The sequence below is a fragment of the Penicillium longicatenatum genome (genome assembly GCF_028827895.1).
Source record: "Penicillium longicatenatum strain IBT 33135 chromosome Unknown contig_2_segment0_segment0, whole genome shotgun sequence".
Taxonomy (NCBI): Eukaryota; Fungi; Ascomycota; class Eurotiomycetes; order Eurotiales; family Aspergillaceae; genus Penicillium; species Penicillium longicatenatum.
The window spans coordinates 6,539,467-6,556,340 of NW_026643120.1; the positions used below are offsets into that span (position 1 = coordinate 6,539,467).

Below are 16,874 nucleotides of genomic sequence, written 5' to 3' on the forward strand. Positions count from 1 at the left end.
TCCTCCACAGCTTCTTCTTTAGCTGGATCGGCAAAATAAATGCATGCAGAGCAAGGTAAAGCCAGTGATGCGGAACAGTGAGCCATCCAAGCAATGAAAGTAAACAAAATTGCATCAGCTTATGTCATCGACTCTCCGCTCTCCGCGATAACCACAATCAGTGAACAACGCAACTCTTAAGACTGCACCAGACTTACTGTTAAGATACGGTTTGTTCGTGGGACGGCCTCTCTTGGTCTTTGATCAATTTCTGTGCTTCGGCTTTATTCACCATGGCGACGTCCGTTGCATACAAGGTAAACTGGACACTTCGAACCTGCCACCACCCCTCCGATAGCATTGCTAACTCTCCCCGATGACAGGATCGCCAATTACTCGCCGTGATTGGCGATGAAGAGTAAATCTCTCATGAATTGTCATTGACACAGAACCCGAATGGTTTCAGCTAACCTTGACCTTCAACTAAAGCTCCGTGACCGGTCTTCTGCTCGCGGGAATCGGAGTATGTACCTCCCTCAGCTCAATCGCCATCGGCCCTTTTGCAACTATTCTTTTGTGTGGTGCTGATGCAAATTTACTCGTTACAGCATGTTACCAACCCCCCGGACGCACAGCGCAACTTCCTGGTTGTCGACGCCAAGACCGAGACTTCGGAGATCGAGCGCGCCTTCCAGACCTTCACACAGGAGAGAAAGGACATCGCCGTTGTTCTCATCAACCAACATGTTAGTTACAGCTGTACTTCGCTGCCCCTATGAGTTATCATCCTAACATACCTCCACAGGTTGCGGAACGCATCCGCCACATCGTAGACACCTTCACCGATCCCTTTCCCGCCGTTCTCGAAATCCCCAGCAAAGACCACCCATACGATCCGGAGAAGGATAGTGTTCTCAAGCGCGTGCGCCGTCTGTTCGGCGAGTAGGTGTGCGAAGAGCTTTTTCTGGTTTTGGGCGTCATCAGCTCGTGTGTCTTTTGTCGCATGTTTACATATTTGATTCTTGCCAAAATCTCCCGGTGTGCCGTCATCGTCTCGGTATTGTCTTTGTTTCGATCAGCTTATTCTACGAAACTTGGCGTGGTGGGGTGATCAAACGCTTTAAGAGGAAAGATACCCAACATGTCTGAGAATGCATATACAATCTCAATATATCCGATTTCCAGCATGGAATACCTCATAAGTTCAGTCTCGCTATTCTAATGCATTGTTTTCCCCCACACAACATGGCTTTTGGCTATGCTGCTATCTACTTGTATTCGCTTTAAGCCCGAGAAGGATTGTAATTGCAAAAGAAGGCTAGCAGATATATTAGTGACCACGGCTTCAGAAAGCTCCGGTCGAGTTACATATTGACAATCACATGGATGCAAAGCGACGGTTGAAAGAGCAAGGCAAAACGATATCTGAGCGGACAGAAGCTTATAGAAAGCAGAGGCATCAAATGGAGAAGCGAGGGTAAGGTCGTTACGAGACGTGGGAAGAGGCGTTTCTGGCATAGAGAAATCAAGGCATGGAATGATCAATGTGAGCGTTCAATCAAAATGAGGCACCTGGTAGTTGTATGCAAGGAAGTTATGCAAACCGGAAAGAGATGATCTAACGATTAGTTACAATGGCAAGTTGAACGAGATGTTGTCTGCCTCTAAGCAGGTGACTTGCTTAGCATCGTTATTGTAGACATCGGCCATAACAGAGTATTTGCCCTGGATTGAATGTCAGCTGTACGATGTCTTTGGTAAGTTGACGTGAATATCTTACCGGAGGAATCTGGCTGGGCAAGGTGACTTCCTTGGTCAAAACCATATTGCCCTTCTTCAAGGGACATTGAAGGTCCACATTGCCGAGCTGATCACAAAGATCGGCAGTCTGCGAGATCAAGGTGATGAGACCATATTTGACGACCAAATTGACATAAGCACCCTTCACGATATCCTCCCCGACGGTACCATTGGCCGTGATAGTAAGCTTCTGGCCACTATGAGTGTAATTAAAGTCAGTTAGGTGTCATTAAGAATCATGAAATGGCCATTTGGGCCGGTCAGACATACGCCTTGGGGGGGGTTGGGCGATAAAGTGACGGAATCGATCTTAAGAGTGTATGTATCTGGGGCCCCGCAGTACACCAGCGGGTTTTCTCCGGGAACTTGAACTTTACTCTCGGTCTCAGTCTGGAGGGGAATTTGCCATGGGTCAAGCAGCTTGGGGACTGAGGCGGCTGAGGCGAGCAGAGGAGCCGCGAGGAGAGTGGCTGATAAGAACTTCATGATCACGATCGGCGTCGAGACTTTGATGGGAAGAACGATAATTATCACGGTCGGGTTTTTGAGGTTTAGGCTGTCAGAAAAGTTCAAGTTGAGCAGGAGAGGAGGATATCTGGGAGGAATAGAGGAAACAAGCTTGCGAGATAGGGACTGTGTCACTTGATGACGACTCGCACGTGATCGATGGCGACCCGCTTTAGGATTAGATCGTCTTACTTCTCCTCATTTGCTTCGCTACAGAGTTGGTTCCTGCAGCTGGACCTCACCTCTATTTTTCACACGCCGTCCACTCTGTCTTGCCTTTTACCATCTACTTAATCCCAAGGTTCTTCCTACCTACCTCTTGAATTGCCTTTTCAACATCATTACATACGTTGGGAAGGGTGACCCAGGACGAAATCACGGATCCACTACATTAGCCCCACTTGGTTATCATTGATCTTCCAAGATAACCTTGTTACCTCTTTCAATCAACACCGCCATGCATCCGACAAATATAGGCTCATTCATTAAGATACCTCACGCTAGGTGGATATTTAATCCTCATCTTGGCTCTGCTCGACTTGTTATTTGAATTGATCTTAGGTAGTAGTATTAGCCTCCTATCATCCGCCTGCGAATATACATATGTTTGAAGCTGTAAACCTCGGACGAATGATCCAACCATGGATATGAATAGGAAGCAGGGTTTTTAGAAGCCCTGTAGGTACGACCTCGCAAACTTTTCAAGGGAGGAAACTTGGATCGCGAGGTTCCCGTGCTTACGATGGGTATGCCTATCTATCTACCTAAAAGATCTCGGGACATCACTAGAAAATAAAACCTGGAACCATGGTGATCACCTGTCCATTGGGCGATGATGGCGATGTGTTTAAGATAAATTGATGAGCAGAGGCTGTATATTGTGTTGCAAATGCATCCGTAGTCCTCTATCTCTAAGGCTCGTCGATGTTTGCTGAACCGCGACAAGGCCTGAGAAGACAGGGCTCGGGAAGGCCTTGGCAGCAACTAGGCAGTCGGCCCAGTCTAGGTGGCTCTCGCTGACGGCATTGATAATATTTTTTAGGTAATTTGGCGCTTATATATGTATACTTCCCCTCGGAGGACTCAACGAAGTACATCATAGGCAGGCTTTCCTGTCCCCGGTTCTGAGACCTCTGATTATCACAAAAATCGCAAAACACTACCCTCGCATTCCGGTCCGAAAGGAGGCTAGCTCTTAAAAAGTGAAAGTTCAACTCATGGGGCTTTCCTAGTGGCACATTCAATCTCAGTTTCATTCATTCATATCCTCATGAAGCATTCCAGAAGGAAGCAATTGGGAACCCAGCGATTGATATGATAGTGGGCGGAGAAGTTGTGTGACATAGACGTACACAGCACAAGTTGAAAATGTCATTGTAGATGCGTGGTACTATATAAGGTTCACATACTAAATAGCAAAAACTCATATAGAAGTTAGTACTGCGCGGCATTTCATAGCCTCCAAAAGTTAAGTCTTCATTCAGGAAGGGGGCTAAAAATATTTTCGAGCTCATCGAAGTCAAGAGGCAGTTGAGAAAGATAAACTTTATATAGTGAGCCTGCACGAGTATTGGACAGTATGTGACGCTAAATTCCAAAAATGCCGGACTCTTCCACGCAGCTCTTGTTTTCGGCCTTTCGGCCCAAGCAAACATCTTCCCACAATTTTCTCATCCACTGCCCCTGAAGTGGCTATATTCTTTGCCTCGGATGAAACAAATCTCGACAAATGGATTGGCGCGGTTGCACGCCTGTCCACAAAGTTCCGAGAACAGTAAAGGTTTTGTCGATCCCGAACCCAGCTACAGGGTTGGAGGAAGGCTTGTCGGGCTGTCACTCCACTCCCACAATGTTGAGGGTTAGCTGATGAGATGAAAGAATTTTCACCTGCAAGTCAACCCCCGCATTCCCTTCTGTGCGGTCTTAGTTGCCAAATAAGGCTAACTTGGCTCACTAGTCCGGGGTTCCCCACCCCCACGCTAAGGGTCATCTCCGCGTTCTGGTCTACATTGCACCGATGTCAGGCGGTACTTGGGGCTATGATTTGCTAAAGACATGTAGCTCCACTTCGTATAAAGCTCAGGCAATGTTCTTGGTAATCCGGTTTGATTCACCTCGGGATAAGAGTGGATACGATCAGACCACGCCACTGACGAGCCTGCCCGGGTGCTCGGCCGCCTTTTTGTCGGGCTATTATGTTTGATGGCATAGATATAAAACCAGATGATTTGTTCATTTAGTTCAAAATGCTATCATCTATTGTCTTAATTTGAAGAGTATTGATCTACATTCATCATGAAGGCTTCAAGCTTTGGTCTTCTTGGACTAGCGTCTCTGGTCTCAGCCTACGCAGAGCAGCCTTACTATGCAAATTTAACATGGGAGGCTCCTCGAACTTTGTCAAACTGGTCCAACCTCACAGTTGAAACTTCGACGGGAACTTTTATAGGAATGCTGAATGATACTTATCCAAATGTCCGGCAATTCCTTCGTGTCCCCTATGCCAAGGTTAGTATTGATCAAACCCCTATGATATGCATGCTCACAAGCCATTGCTTTGGGTCATAGCCCCCAATTGGGGACCTTCGCTGGATGCCTCCTCAGAAACCAGAAAAATCTCACAAAAGAATTGACTCAACCTTTTACGGACCAGGTAAATATCCCAACAGCAATGAAAATTCTAGGCACGCTTCTTTTCGCCTGTTCTAACTATTACATAGCTTGCCCGCAATACGTACCTTCTACATGGAGCTTCTGGAATGCATACGAGCCACCTAACCTTCTTGTTAACATCGGCGAAAAGCTAGACCAGGGTTCGATCGCCTGGTCCTCCGCTGAAGATTGTCTATCGATGGCAGTGTGGACTCCTGCATATGCCAATAAAACTTCAAAACTTCCTGTGTCCTTGTTTGTGACTGGTGGAGGTGGTATCACTGGAGCTATTCAAATCCCTTCTCAGCTACCAGCTCATTGGGTATCGCGATCTCAGGGACATATCACAATTACCATTAATTACCGAGCGAATATTTTTGGAAGTGAGTCCGCATACTCCAAAATTCAGCTCTAAACACTGTTTAACCTATTTTTTAGACCCGAAGTCAAGGGCACTGGAGGAAACATCTCTCACCCTTCTAGATGTGAGAGCTGCAGTGGAATGGGCCTATGAACATATCGAAGCATTTGGAGGCGACAAGGATAATATTATGGTAGGATTCCCCCTCCCAGGGAAGAAAACAGCGACCTGACTCGAGAAAAAGCTATGGGGTCAATCTCAAGGTGGAATTCTCACGCATCTGTACACACTTGCCTGGCCTGAGAACCCTCTTGTTGCGAAATTCGGTGTCATTTCACAAGGTGCTTCAGCCACATTGAACCTCTCGACTGTCGACGACGTCTATCAAGATTTCGATATTGTTGCGAAGAGCCTCGGCTGCAACTATGGCGATGACGCAGAGGCCGAGCTGGAGTGCATGCGTCAGATCTCATGGGTCCAGATTGAAGAGTATATCAATCGCTACAACTCCACCCCTGCAATCGCTTTCACAAATTACATGCGTAAGTCTCATTCTCTGACCAAGCCTGATGTTCTCACTGCTGATCCGATTTTTAGCCGACGAAAGATACATCTTCTCGGACGAAGCTACTCGATATGCCCAAGGAAAAGTCGCAAGGGGACCATCAATTCGATCTGACACAGCTAGAGAGTTCCCGAGCACCAATACCACCGAAGTCAATGAAGAACAGAAGGCAGCAGACTGTTTGGCTCTGTCGGATTCCAAACTGCGTCAATCCATTGGACTTGAAACTCACCGATACTACTGGGCTGGTATGTATTCTCTCTTTGAATAATCGGACAGTATTTGACGGGAAACTTATAGGAAACTTCACCAACATCAGCCCTGTGCCATGGCTGGGTGCATTTCACTGGACGGATCTTTTCATGATCTTCGGCACCTACATGTTGGATGTCGGTAATGTCAGCCAATTGGAAGTCGACACTTCGGAAACAATGCAGGATATTTTCCTGGAATTCTTGAAAAACACTTCAACATTCAGTCAGACTGCAAACTGGCCAGCTTTCAATGCGAGCAAACCTAATGGAGGGGATATCATGGAATTTGGAAATGGTACCACATGGAAACTCGTCTCCGAGGACTGGCTTGATGCTGGTTGCTATAACTCTTCAATTCCGTTCAGAATTGATGGATGAGAGGTAAATCAATGATGTACTTATCTGCAATGACTTGCTGTCACGGGCTGCGCCACTGGGTCTGCGAACCCCTAAATATTGGACCATCCAATGAACTCCATATTTCAAGTCTTCCATGGAATGTTCTTCACTTCGTCTTCCCCACTTTAACCCCATCAACCGAATCGGAGTTCGTCTTTAACTGATCAGCGAGCTGGCCCTGAAAGTTGAGTGGGTCTCACCCAAAAAACTGCTCCGACACTAAGCCCGACCAAGTAATGATTTTTGAAACCTCACCGTTCTTGCTCCACGCTTTCAGCGCTAGTTTCAGTTGGTGACTCCATAAGGATCTGAATGGGAAGACTTGGATGAAATCCCGCAGTCGGGACTTTTTCTTTTCCTTGTCAAACGGGTCCTCTTGGCCTGGCATTAATTAAGAACCTCAGTTCTTGTTACTGAAGTTTCATAATGAATCCTCTAAAAGAAGAATACAGGCTTTCATACGTTCCTCTTCAGGATGAGCCCCAGAACGCGACGAAGACAAAAGCGCGACCCTTATCGTCGGCCGAACAGGTGTTTCTCCAGTCTCAGGCACAGCCGTTCTGGGCATCAAGCTGGACCCTGGAAATCCTGAGTTGTCTCACATCGATGGTGTTTTTTGTTGCTATTATTGTGGTTCTCTGGTATTATGATGGAAGACCAATGCCTGACTGGCCCTATGGCATTACTCTCAACGCGCTAGTATCCGTTCTAAGCACGGTCATGAAAGCTTCTATGGCATTTATCGTGGCTGAATGCTTGGCGCAGCTCAAATGGTCATGGTTCCGGGGTGGGAACAAGTTGAGTGATCTAGCACTTCTCGATGCTGGAAGTCGTGGGGCCATGGGGTCCCTTCTTGTGCTTTTCAGAACCATGCCTCGGTAAGATGTGGTGAATCTAACTTTTGAACCCAATTACTTATTTTTATTCAGGCATCTTGTCACATTTGGATGTTTAGTCCTGGTCGTATCCACTGCTACCGATCCATTTGTTCAGCAAGTCATGGCTGTCAAAGAGCGACCTGTTCATGCACCCGGTCACTCATCTGTTCAGGTCTGCAACACCAGTACATATACGGACTATGATGAAGGTGCAGGTCCCGGTATGAACGAAGTCCCTCTCGCAACATTCGGAGCTATCTATTCTGGCATCTTTCAAACTTCGAGTCCGAACAGCAAAAGTATCATGATGGACTGTCCGACCGGAAACTGTACCTTTGCACCATACCAGTCCCTAGGGTTCTGTAGCCGCTGTGCCAACATTACAGACTCCCTTACGCTCTCGAAGTCCGGAATCATCCCCAGTGAACCTACTTACAAGTACAAACTACCCAACGGATTCACGTTCTCAACTTCAATGTACGGAATGTATTTGATGAACTCGACATCCTCACGGAGCCTTATCAAGTTGGATACGAAGGACAAAGCTTCGATTCTGAACTTTACTGCAATCAGCGCGTCGGGCTACGGAGTCCCACCTCAGGTGAGCGCAACCGAATGTGCGCTTTTCTTCTGTGTCGACACATACCACGCAACTGTGCAGGGAGGCACATTCTCAGAAAACCGAACTTCATTCTCCACCACAGCGAATACTTCTTCGGTCGTTGAAAACTTCTCCTTAACGCCAGACACATGTTATGACAATGGAACCCGACTCGAGAAGCCATACAACAGCACTGCCGACTGCTCATACAACGTTAATTGGCTCAGTCGCTTAGCCATGTCGAACTCGGTCTCCCCACTTCTCCACGGCTACGGCTCGCTTTTTGTGAGCAATAGACCAAGCTGGTCTTCCAACGTTATTGAAGCCCTGTATGGTGTGGAAGGAAACTATACGGACATCAATTCTGTCTTCCAATCCCTAGCTTCTACACTTACCATCAACGCAAGGTCCAAGGTTTGTGAAGAAAAAGTCAACGGAATCCCGTGGACGATTCAGTCTTTCGTCCGTGTGAGTTGGAAATGGATGATTCTGCCCGGGGCCTTGGTTGTTCTGAGCATGGTCTTCATGGTCATTACGATCATGCATACCAGGAACCAATATATTTGGAAATCGTCGCCTTTGGCTCTTCTCTTCTCGGAGTTGTTGATTGATGAGCCGTTCCCACTGCGATCGGATCCGACTCTAAAGGGGATGGAAAAATCCTCGAGGAATATGGAAGTCTGGCTGGAGACAACTCCGCAGGGAGTGAGATTGAAAGCTATTCCAACCTCATAATGATTGCTTTGAGTTTGTCCGGGGCTTTGTATGCCAATATATCTAATGGATTTAGAACATAATATATCCAACCATAATGTAAACAAAATTGAGCAATAGTGCATAGCATGTTCTATCAATAGAAAGTGGCAAATATGGGAGATAAAAACAGGGCTCCTTACCTAGCCTGCATGAGTATCTGGGGCAGCCTTCAGGCTTACAAATGAAATGCATGAAGCGGAATTCCGCACGCTAGAGATGCATGGTGGGTCACGTAGGCCAATCAGATCGCTTTCCGCTCGACTTTAAGCTTAAGTCCGGCCGCCTCTTACCCTTACATGTATTTCACATCACCGCGCTTTGAATCAAGGGATTTTCCAATCTCATTTGCCTACGTTGAACTCAAATTCAAACAGTACCTCGCACATTCACCATGGCGCGCAACCTTACTGAGGTCCGTAACTGGAATGCGAACTTGAAGACTGCCCGCCCCGAGCTGGTGGCGCTCTTCGTTGGCGGTACTAGCGGCATCGGAAGAAACACCGCCATCAAGCTGGCTGGTGCTGTCGCTACCCCAACTATTTTCATCGTTGGCCGCAGTGAGAGTGCTGGCGCTGAAGTCTTGGAGGAGTTGAAAGCAGCCAACAAGAATGGCACCTACTCCTTCCACTCTGCCGATATGTCCCACCTTCGCAATGTGGATGACCTCTGTCAGAAGTTGAAATCGGACATGCCAGCTCTGGATCTCCTCTTTTTGTCCTCTGGAAATCTTGCATTCAGCAAGCAAGGTAAGACAAGCTTCTTTTTGAGAGAACCATATCAAAAATCAAAACCCTAACTCTATACAGAGGGCGATGGAAACATCGATGTCAACCATATTATCCGTTACTACAGTCGCATGCGCTTTGTTCAAAAGCTTCTTCCCGCTCTCGAGGCTTCAAGGTCTCCTCGCGTTGTCAGCGTCCTCGCCGGCGGTAAGGAGATCATGATCGAGGAAGACAACCTCGACCTCAAGAAGAGCTATTCTTTTGGCGCAAGTGCCAGCTATGGGGCAACTATGACTTCCGCCGCATTCGAGAAACTCGCAGTGGATTACCCTTCCATCAGCTTCATGCATGTCTTCCCCGGAATTGTGTCAACACCACTGTTTAAGAAGTTCTTGGGGTCTATTATGGGCACGGTCGTGGGATTCCTGAGCAAGCCTTTGTCTATGTCAGCTTCGGAGAGTGGAGAGTGGCACACGTATCTCTCTACTGCTGAAGCGTTCAAGTCTAAGAATGCTTCCGGTAACGGTTCTTATATCTTGAACTACGATGGGAAGGATTTGACCAACGATGCGATCATGGCTGAGCTTCGGGAAAAGGACTTCCCGACTAAGGTTTGGAATCATACCCTTGATACCTTTGAAAGGATTGTTTAGAGGCGATGTCTTTGTGTTTTTCATGCGGTCATGTATGGCGCGAGTTGGAGTTAGGCTTATATTTAATTCGAATCAAGCATGAGTTGTTCAACGAGAAAAGCGCTCTTAAGACTCGACGATATGATTGTTCTTTGGTGTTGCATCCAAATTCCCCTTTTTGGTCCCGTTGCTTATCTCCGTCTTTCGTTTACCATGCCAAACATTGACTGAAGATGAGGGAAGATGACCGAAATTATGGTCAGTAGATGCATTAAGTATTTCGAAGGGATTCCCAAGGAGTCCGAGATAATAAATTATCTTGAACATTTTCAAGGGAGAAAAAAAAAAGAAAAATACAGGTGGGAATCGAACCCCGGATCTATTGATTCTCTCAATACCTCAGAGGTACAATGTGAATAGCCTCATATGCATCGCCCCGAAAATCAGCCAAAACTTCTTTTCACTATAACCCACTGCGTATTTAGATAAAAGAGTTCAATTCTGGATCCAGCAGATTAAGAAGAAGCTATTTTATTTTTCAAAAACAGCAAACATCAAACCCAGGGGGACCCCAAGATCACAGCCGTAGCTGTGTCTTGGCGGTCTGCCACTGGGCGATGTTTCCCGGTCTATCCAATACGTACATCGCAGGTCCCGACGGCTAACCTGGTGTGCCCCAACTGGCAGTGGTGAGGATTTACCCAACTCGACCACACGTATTGGATTGTTGATTTGGAGAGGAGGAAGTAATATTTGAGGGAACAATGCCAATACTTTTGGCATTCCCCCTCCACCTTTCCCATTGAAAATCCAAGCCCCTTGTCTTGCTTGGATATCTTTTTACCACACATTTCGGGTTATTAATTCGGCGAGGAGGAAGTAATACTTAAAGGAACAATGCTAGCCTACCAGAACTTTTGGCTGCCCCTAAGTTGAAGTGTCAACCCTACACATGATCCTTGACTCTGTTACTTTCCCACTTGACTCTTTACATCCAGACTACCTCTCTTGTTCCTTCGATTTGACGATTCGGTGATTCCTAGTTCGTGAATTCCCATTGCCACCTTTATTTCACGGGCCTGACATTAATATGATGATTAGTTCCACAACGCATCAATCTTTGAAGCTTCCACACACACATTCTCTTTCTCCAATCCCCAATATTGACAGGCACAGCCACACGTCATAACATGGAAATGCCCATGAGTGCCTTCCCGATTCCCCGGTCCATAACCAACTAAATCTGGAAGCGCACACCTTCATCTTGCCCAATAACAAACCCCTCACGTGTTGACGGCAAAGTGCAATTTAGCGGATCTTAATTGCCAACTATTATAGAGTAATTACATTCCAAGGCCGCAGATTTATGTACTACTATATTGGTTAGCATGTATTTACAACCTACGGGAGGCCATACGGACCCTGACTTCTACCAGGGTCCTGCGGGATAGTAACAAGAACAGTAACAAATCAGGGCTCGAGACATGAAGGAAACACCGCTAATTACGCCTTTGTGGCTGATTTCGAGAAGGTCTACCTTTAAGCGATGTGGTCGACAACATCTAATCCAAAAGCATCGAGATCTTCTATATTTTAGTACTTGCAGTAGACTTTAATCAATATTTCCGCGGTCCAAGCTCAAGGTTTGAATCTAATCCCGCGTTCCAGGAAGATTAAGTTACTCGAACACAATTACTAGAGGGATTATTATGTGTGGCTTTCCGATTCAACATTTACCCCTCGAACTCCAGCCAACTCCGCCAATAATGACATGATCTCTGCCCGCTGACGTGTTCACATGCAAAGTGGCGTTCTCGTCTACACTTAGCTCGTGTGGGGCACTTCATCCTAAATTAAGGCACATCGTCGAAAAACAGCCCACCGGCCCTGACAGCCCTACCAAACAACGCACGTGTGTTATTCCTGCGTCATAGAGGCAGTATGAGGCCAATTAGGCGAGAATCAAACCACCTAGTTCAATGCCAACTCTTCAAGTATTATCCGGAGATCACCCCACAGCAAGCCGCCCGGGCGTCCGTCGGCGCCATCCCGCCCGAGTCCTTCAGGGCTGCATCTAGTGTATAGTGTATATATCCTGCAGAAATGTATAATCGTTTTCATTCGATTATGTAGAAGATGGTGCGGTGGATTTGGCAACTTGCCCGCTTTGATCTTATCCAGCGTATCAGATGTCTTTCTTCATCTGTGTGTGGGTTATCTGCTCCCGATTGGCGTTCCTGGTTCTGTTGCATTGCATGAAGCATGAAATATCTTCCAAGGCGAGCTTCGGTGATCTCGGCGCTCGTTTACGTATAAGTATCTAGCTTTGACCCAAGTAAACAATGGACATGTCAATTGACTCGGTCACTTTCTAACATGCCTTCTTACACTCCGCGAGGCCTGTTGGCCTTGGCCGCTATGGACCTCCTCATGGGAGCCCAAGCTGGTCTCGTTACCTGTGACAGCAGCACCGAAGTTCTGAGCTGCCACAACACGACTGCAGTCTCTGATATATGCTGCTTCAACTACCCTGGTGGTTCCCTGCTCCAGGTCCAATTCTGGGATACCGATCCTTCCGTCGGTCCCACTGACTCGTGGACTATCCACGGTCTCTGGTATGCTCCTCATCCTCCCGAGATTTCCCCATTGCTTCCGGTAGATTTGAGCTGTTTACTAATTGAGACGTGAAGGCCTGACTACTGTGATGGTGACTACGGTGAAGACTGCGACTCTTCCCGCGAGACCTCCGATGTCGAGAGCATCCTCGAAGACCAGGGTCGTACCGAGCTCCTTGAGTACATGAACACTTACTGGCTCAGCGACGATGAGTCCGCGAATAAATTCTGGGCCCATGAGTGGAATACGCACGGAACTTGCATAAATACCATTGAGCCGAGCTGTTACACCGAATACACCGATAACGAGGAAGTGGGTGACTTCTTCCAGGAGGTCGTTGATCTGTTTAAGACTCTGGATACTTACACGGTAATTGTTTTCTCCTTTTTCCTGTGTTCAAGATTTCCATTATTTCTTGGTCACTTACGCTGCTTCACGTAGGCTCTGTCTGATGCTGGAATCACTCCTACCAACGATAAGACTTACACTCTTGCTGAGATTCAGGCTGCTCTTGCTGATATCCACGGTGGATACGAAGTTACTCTGCTGTGTGATGATGATTACCTTTATGAAGTGTACTACTACTTCAATGTTTATGGAAGTGCCGTCGGTGGTACCTATGAGGCTTCCAGCCCTCGTGAGTTTACCTGGTTTGCAAATATATGGTTGAAGCTAATGTGTCTCTTTAGTCGAGGACTCTGACTGCCCCAGCAAGGGCATCAAGTATGTTCCCAAGTCTAGCAGCTCTAAGAAGGTTAAGAGGGCTGGAACTAGCCGCCGTGGCCGTGGGCGCAAGGCTTAGATGAACCAGACTGTGTGGTTGACTATGTTAAATTTGAGTGGAAGACTACAAAAGGGGTTGCAGTTTCAACTTGGAAGTGGTGAAGTTTTTGTTGCAGTTTATTTCAATTGCTTTGATCCAGTTTATACACTCGTTTGAAATTCATGCGCATGAGTCAAATTTTATGGAAGACAAATTTTTGAGTTTTCAACCCTGGATTGCTGGAAATGTGGTTCTGGTAATGATCGGCCCGTATGAAAGTTCAAGCCGCAACCTTATCATGGACGTATAGAGTTCATCATCCGTGTATTCTACAATCTCAAAGCATGTAACTTAGTGTTCATAGCGAGAACTCATTGAACAGGAAATAACAATTCTTTGTATTAAAGCGGATTACCAATCTAAACGGACGCCAGTATCGAAATAATGCCGAAGTCAAAGTTCAAATAAATTCTAAGACGTACATATGTCAACGAAGGTAAGAATCGAATATTCCATAAATACCCATGTAATCATTACCTAAAAGACTCCGACAAAGATCTAGTTGCTAATATATGATTCAGTCCATCACTCCAAACACCCAATTAGAGGTACTTAGACAGCGATCGCAAGAGCGAGGGCAGCGACGATGGCACCGAAGATGGAGCCAGCGGGGCGGGTGGCAGCACCAGTGTAGGCAGTGGTGGAAGCGGAGGCAGAGCTGCTGGAGCTGGAACCGGAAGAGCTGGAGCCGGAGCTGGAGCTGGAGGTACCGGAGCTGGAACCAGAGGAGCCAGAGCCAGAGCCAGAGGCGGAGGAACCGGTGGAGCTGGAGCCGGAAGCGGTAGCAACGGGAACGGAAGCAGTCACGGAGCGGAAGCCAGAAACGGAAGCAGTGCCGTTACCGTGGCGGCCAGCGGAGAAGCCAGAGACCTTGGCGCCGGCGCCGGAGCCGGTGGAGGAACCAGTGGAGGAACCAGTGGAGGACTTGCCGGAGGACTTGCCAGTGGCGGAGGAGGTGGCGGAGGAGGTGGCGGAGGTGCTAGTGCTGGTGGAGGTGGAGTTGGAGCAGGTCAGGTCGAACAGGGGGGTGGTGCTCAGGGTCTCGCCGACGATACCGAAGGAGGGGCTGGCACCGTAGTCCTGCTGGATGTACCACCAGGTGTTGGTGGTGCCGAAGAGAGAGCAGCCGACAGTGTCCCAGTACTTCTTAGCGTTGGCGATGGAGGGAACGCCCTCGTTCTCAGTGTCACCGCTAACGGGCCAACCGGTCTCAGTGACCCAGATTTCCTTGCCATCAGCGACAGCCTTGGTCTTGGCGACAGCCTCATCGAAGAGGGATTGGGCGTTATCGATACCGTTCTCATCAGTGGTCTGGTAGTAGGGGTAGGTGTCGAAGCCGAGCCAGTCGATCTCGCTGATGACAGCGGAGTTGGAGGAGTTGGTCCAGGCATCCCAGGTGTCGACGTGACCGATAGTAGCGCTGCTCAGGGAAGTGCCGGAGATGGCAGTCTTGACGGACTGGATACACTTGACCAGGTCATCGGGGTTCATGCCGATGCCAGCATCAGACTCAGCACCAGTGACGGAGTTACGGTACAGATCCTCAGAACCGACGGAGATACCGACAACAAGCTTGGTGAAGGAGGTACCGTAGGTGCTGATGGCGGACTTGAGGGCAGCGATCTCGTTGTCGATGTTACCACCGGAGGTCCAGAGACCCAGGAGCAGGGAAGTCTCCTCCTCAATGGCAGCCTCGATAGCCTCAATAGGGGTGTTGGTGGTACCATCCTGAATCATAGTGTACAGACGAGCGCTGTTGAAGCCGGAAGTGCCAATCAGGTTCTTCGCGTTCTTGAACTGGGAGACGAATTCGGACTTGTAGCGGGTGCTACCATCCTCGTTGGTAGAGCCATAGTTGAAACCCTTGTAGGCGGCCTCGGCCGTGGCAATGGACAGGGCCAAAGCGAGAATCTGCTTCATCTGCATGATGAAAGTGAAAATAGAAACGAATGTGTGAGATGGTTTAGAAGCAACGAATGACTGTGAAAAAGAATGTCACAAGGAAAAAAGAGAAGGTTGATTTTTTGGATAAAAGAAAGATAGATGAAAGAGAGAAAGAGAAGAGGATGATTATGTATCTGGGGAAATGAAAAAAAAAGGCCATAGGGCATCGCATCCGGTCTAGACAACGCCACTGTGTAGACGAATGGAACCTGAAGTGGGGCGCGACACGTTTGCTTGTCTCTTGTCCTTCCTTGCTTATTGGACTCTGGGTTTCCAAAAATACACAGACATCCAATGATCGCCTAGAAAGTGGATTTGTGCCCTGGCAGACGGAGAAGGGCTTCCTATTGTGTCATCCACTGCCCCCGGATATATTCTTTTGCAGTGTCGTTCTCCATTAAAGTTCGGATTGGGCCACATAATTTGACTCGTAGGACCAAGTCCCTTTCTCGATCCACCTGCAATCCCCTTTCCGTCCATGGATAAGGGAGTTCGAATTTTGTGTCAGGAACCAACTCCTATCCGGCGCCCGGAAGCCTCGGCACACGGGATTGACCGAGTTTTCAAGACATTATCGTGAAGCAATTGCAGGTCAATTTATGAAGTATTACTGACTCCGTAATGATCAGCCACATGTTTCAAATACCTCTAGAATGATGAGCGAAGCCTGCAACAAATCAGAATCTGAATTGGCTTTTGTGATCGGGACCATCACGCTATTCCCCTTTGAGCTCATCGGTACCTGCGACGTATGCCTTATAACGCAGGCATCAACTTTCCGATGTGGCGGTGAATTTCCGATTCTGCCGCTCGCAGCAATGATGTGCATTCTAGACTCCATCGGCCTCGCTCCTCTTGGTCTAGACTGCTCATCTCTCCTTTTATGTATCCGTGTTCAGCTTATTGGATCGTGTCTGTCAGTGTTTTCAGACAATACCATTATCATGACTTCCGTTCCCAAATTAGATCCACCCAAATCCCACATGGATCCGCCCCAGAAGTCCCATTGCTGTAGCTTCTCAATCCGTCAAAAAAGGGTCCTGACGCAAACGGGCCCAATGTATACACAGATCGTGATCACCCAGATGATCGCCAAAGATATCCCCGATGCGTCTGTTTCCTCAGATCCCGTTGAAAAGATTCCATGCCATAACGCAAGTGATGCAATCAAGTATCCAGCTTCCCCTCGAGCTACCACCTGCGCAAAGCTAGCCTTAATATAGATGGCGGATACAAGAAGTTCTACTTAGGGTGCAATAGCCTAATTGTCGACGCCGATTCAGTAGTGTGGGTGGATACTTGATCCTCTTGGTTAAGGGTACATACTATCGAACAAAGCTGCGTCTTTGCCCCTATTGTGGGCCATTGCGCTGGGTAATTAT

General features: G+C 47.7%; 7 protein-coding genes across 7 annotated transcripts; 5 read left to right on the top strand and 2 right to left on the bottom strand.

The window, feature by feature from the left end:
* Positions 1–272: 272 nt before the first annotated feature.
* On the top strand, positions 273–925 carry N7484_004958 (H(+)-transporting V1 sector ATPase subunit F; the record flags this gene model as incomplete). Its single annotated transcript, XM_057115378.1, has 5 exons — positions 273–296; positions 363–397; positions 469–502; positions 588–725; positions 785–925. The coding sequence occupies 5 exons, from the start codon at positions 273–275 to the stop codon at positions 923–925; spliced, it is 372 nt and encodes a 123-aa protein (XP_056975518.1).
* Positions 926–1,608: 683 nt separating this feature from the next.
* On the bottom strand, positions 1,609–2,265 carry N7484_004959 (ML domain-containing protein; the record flags this gene model as incomplete). The annotated part of the gene is made up of 3 exons (XM_057115379.1): positions 1,609–1,704; positions 1,760–1,969; positions 2,050–2,265. The coding sequence occupies 3 exons, from the start codon at positions 2,263–2,265 to the stop codon at positions 1,609–1,611; spliced, it is 522 nt and encodes a 173-aa protein (XP_056975519.1).
* Positions 2,266–4,581: 2,316 nt separating this feature from the next.
* Positions 4,582–6,496, top strand: N7484_004960 (alpha/beta-hydrolase; the record flags this gene model as incomplete). The annotated part of the gene is made up of 7 exons (XM_057115380.1): positions 4,582–4,794; positions 4,855–4,939; positions 5,007–5,321; positions 5,377–5,492; positions 5,544–5,841; positions 5,897–6,112; positions 6,165–6,496. The coding sequence occupies 7 exons, from the start codon at positions 4,582–4,584 to the stop codon at positions 6,494–6,496; spliced, it is 1,575 nt and encodes a 524-aa protein (XP_056975520.1).
* A 447-nt stretch (positions 6,497–6,943) lies between these two features.
* On the top strand, positions 6,944–8,731 carry N7484_004961 (DUF3176 domain-containing protein; the record flags this gene model as incomplete). Its single annotated transcript, XM_057115381.1, has 2 exons — positions 6,944–7,395; positions 7,447–8,731. The coding sequence occupies 2 exons, from the start codon at positions 6,944–6,946 to the stop codon at positions 8,729–8,731; spliced, it is 1,737 nt and encodes a 578-aa protein (XP_056975521.1).
* A 412-nt stretch (positions 8,732–9,143) lies between these two features.
* Positions 9,144–10,130, top strand: N7484_004962 (short-chain dehydrogenases/reductase; the record flags this gene model as incomplete). The annotated part of the gene is made up of 2 exons (XM_057115382.1): positions 9,144–9,498; positions 9,559–10,130. 2 exons carry the CDS (start codon positions 9,144–9,146, stop codon positions 10,128–10,130), a joined length of 927 nt encoding a protein of 308 aa, XP_056975522.1.
* Positions 10,131–12,485: 2,355 nt separating this feature from the next.
* N7484_004963 (T2 family ribonuclease) lies at positions 12,486–13,527 on the top strand (the record flags this gene model as incomplete). The annotated part of the gene is made up of 4 exons (XM_057115383.1): positions 12,486–12,724; positions 12,800–13,094; positions 13,167–13,362; positions 13,415–13,527. The coding sequence occupies 4 exons, from the start codon at positions 12,486–12,488 to the stop codon at positions 13,525–13,527; spliced, it is 843 nt and encodes a 280-aa protein (XP_056975523.1).
* A 573-nt stretch (positions 13,528–14,100) lies between these two features.
* bgt2 (GPI-anchored beta-1,3-endoglucanase EglC) lies at positions 14,101–15,474 on the bottom strand (the record flags this gene model as incomplete). The annotated part of the gene is made up of 2 exons (XM_057115384.1): positions 14,101–14,215; positions 14,570–15,474. The coding sequence occupies 2 exons, from the start codon at positions 15,472–15,474 to the stop codon at positions 14,101–14,103; spliced, it is 1,020 nt and encodes a 339-aa protein (XP_056975524.1).
* Positions 15,475–16,874: the final 1,400 nt, after the last annotated feature.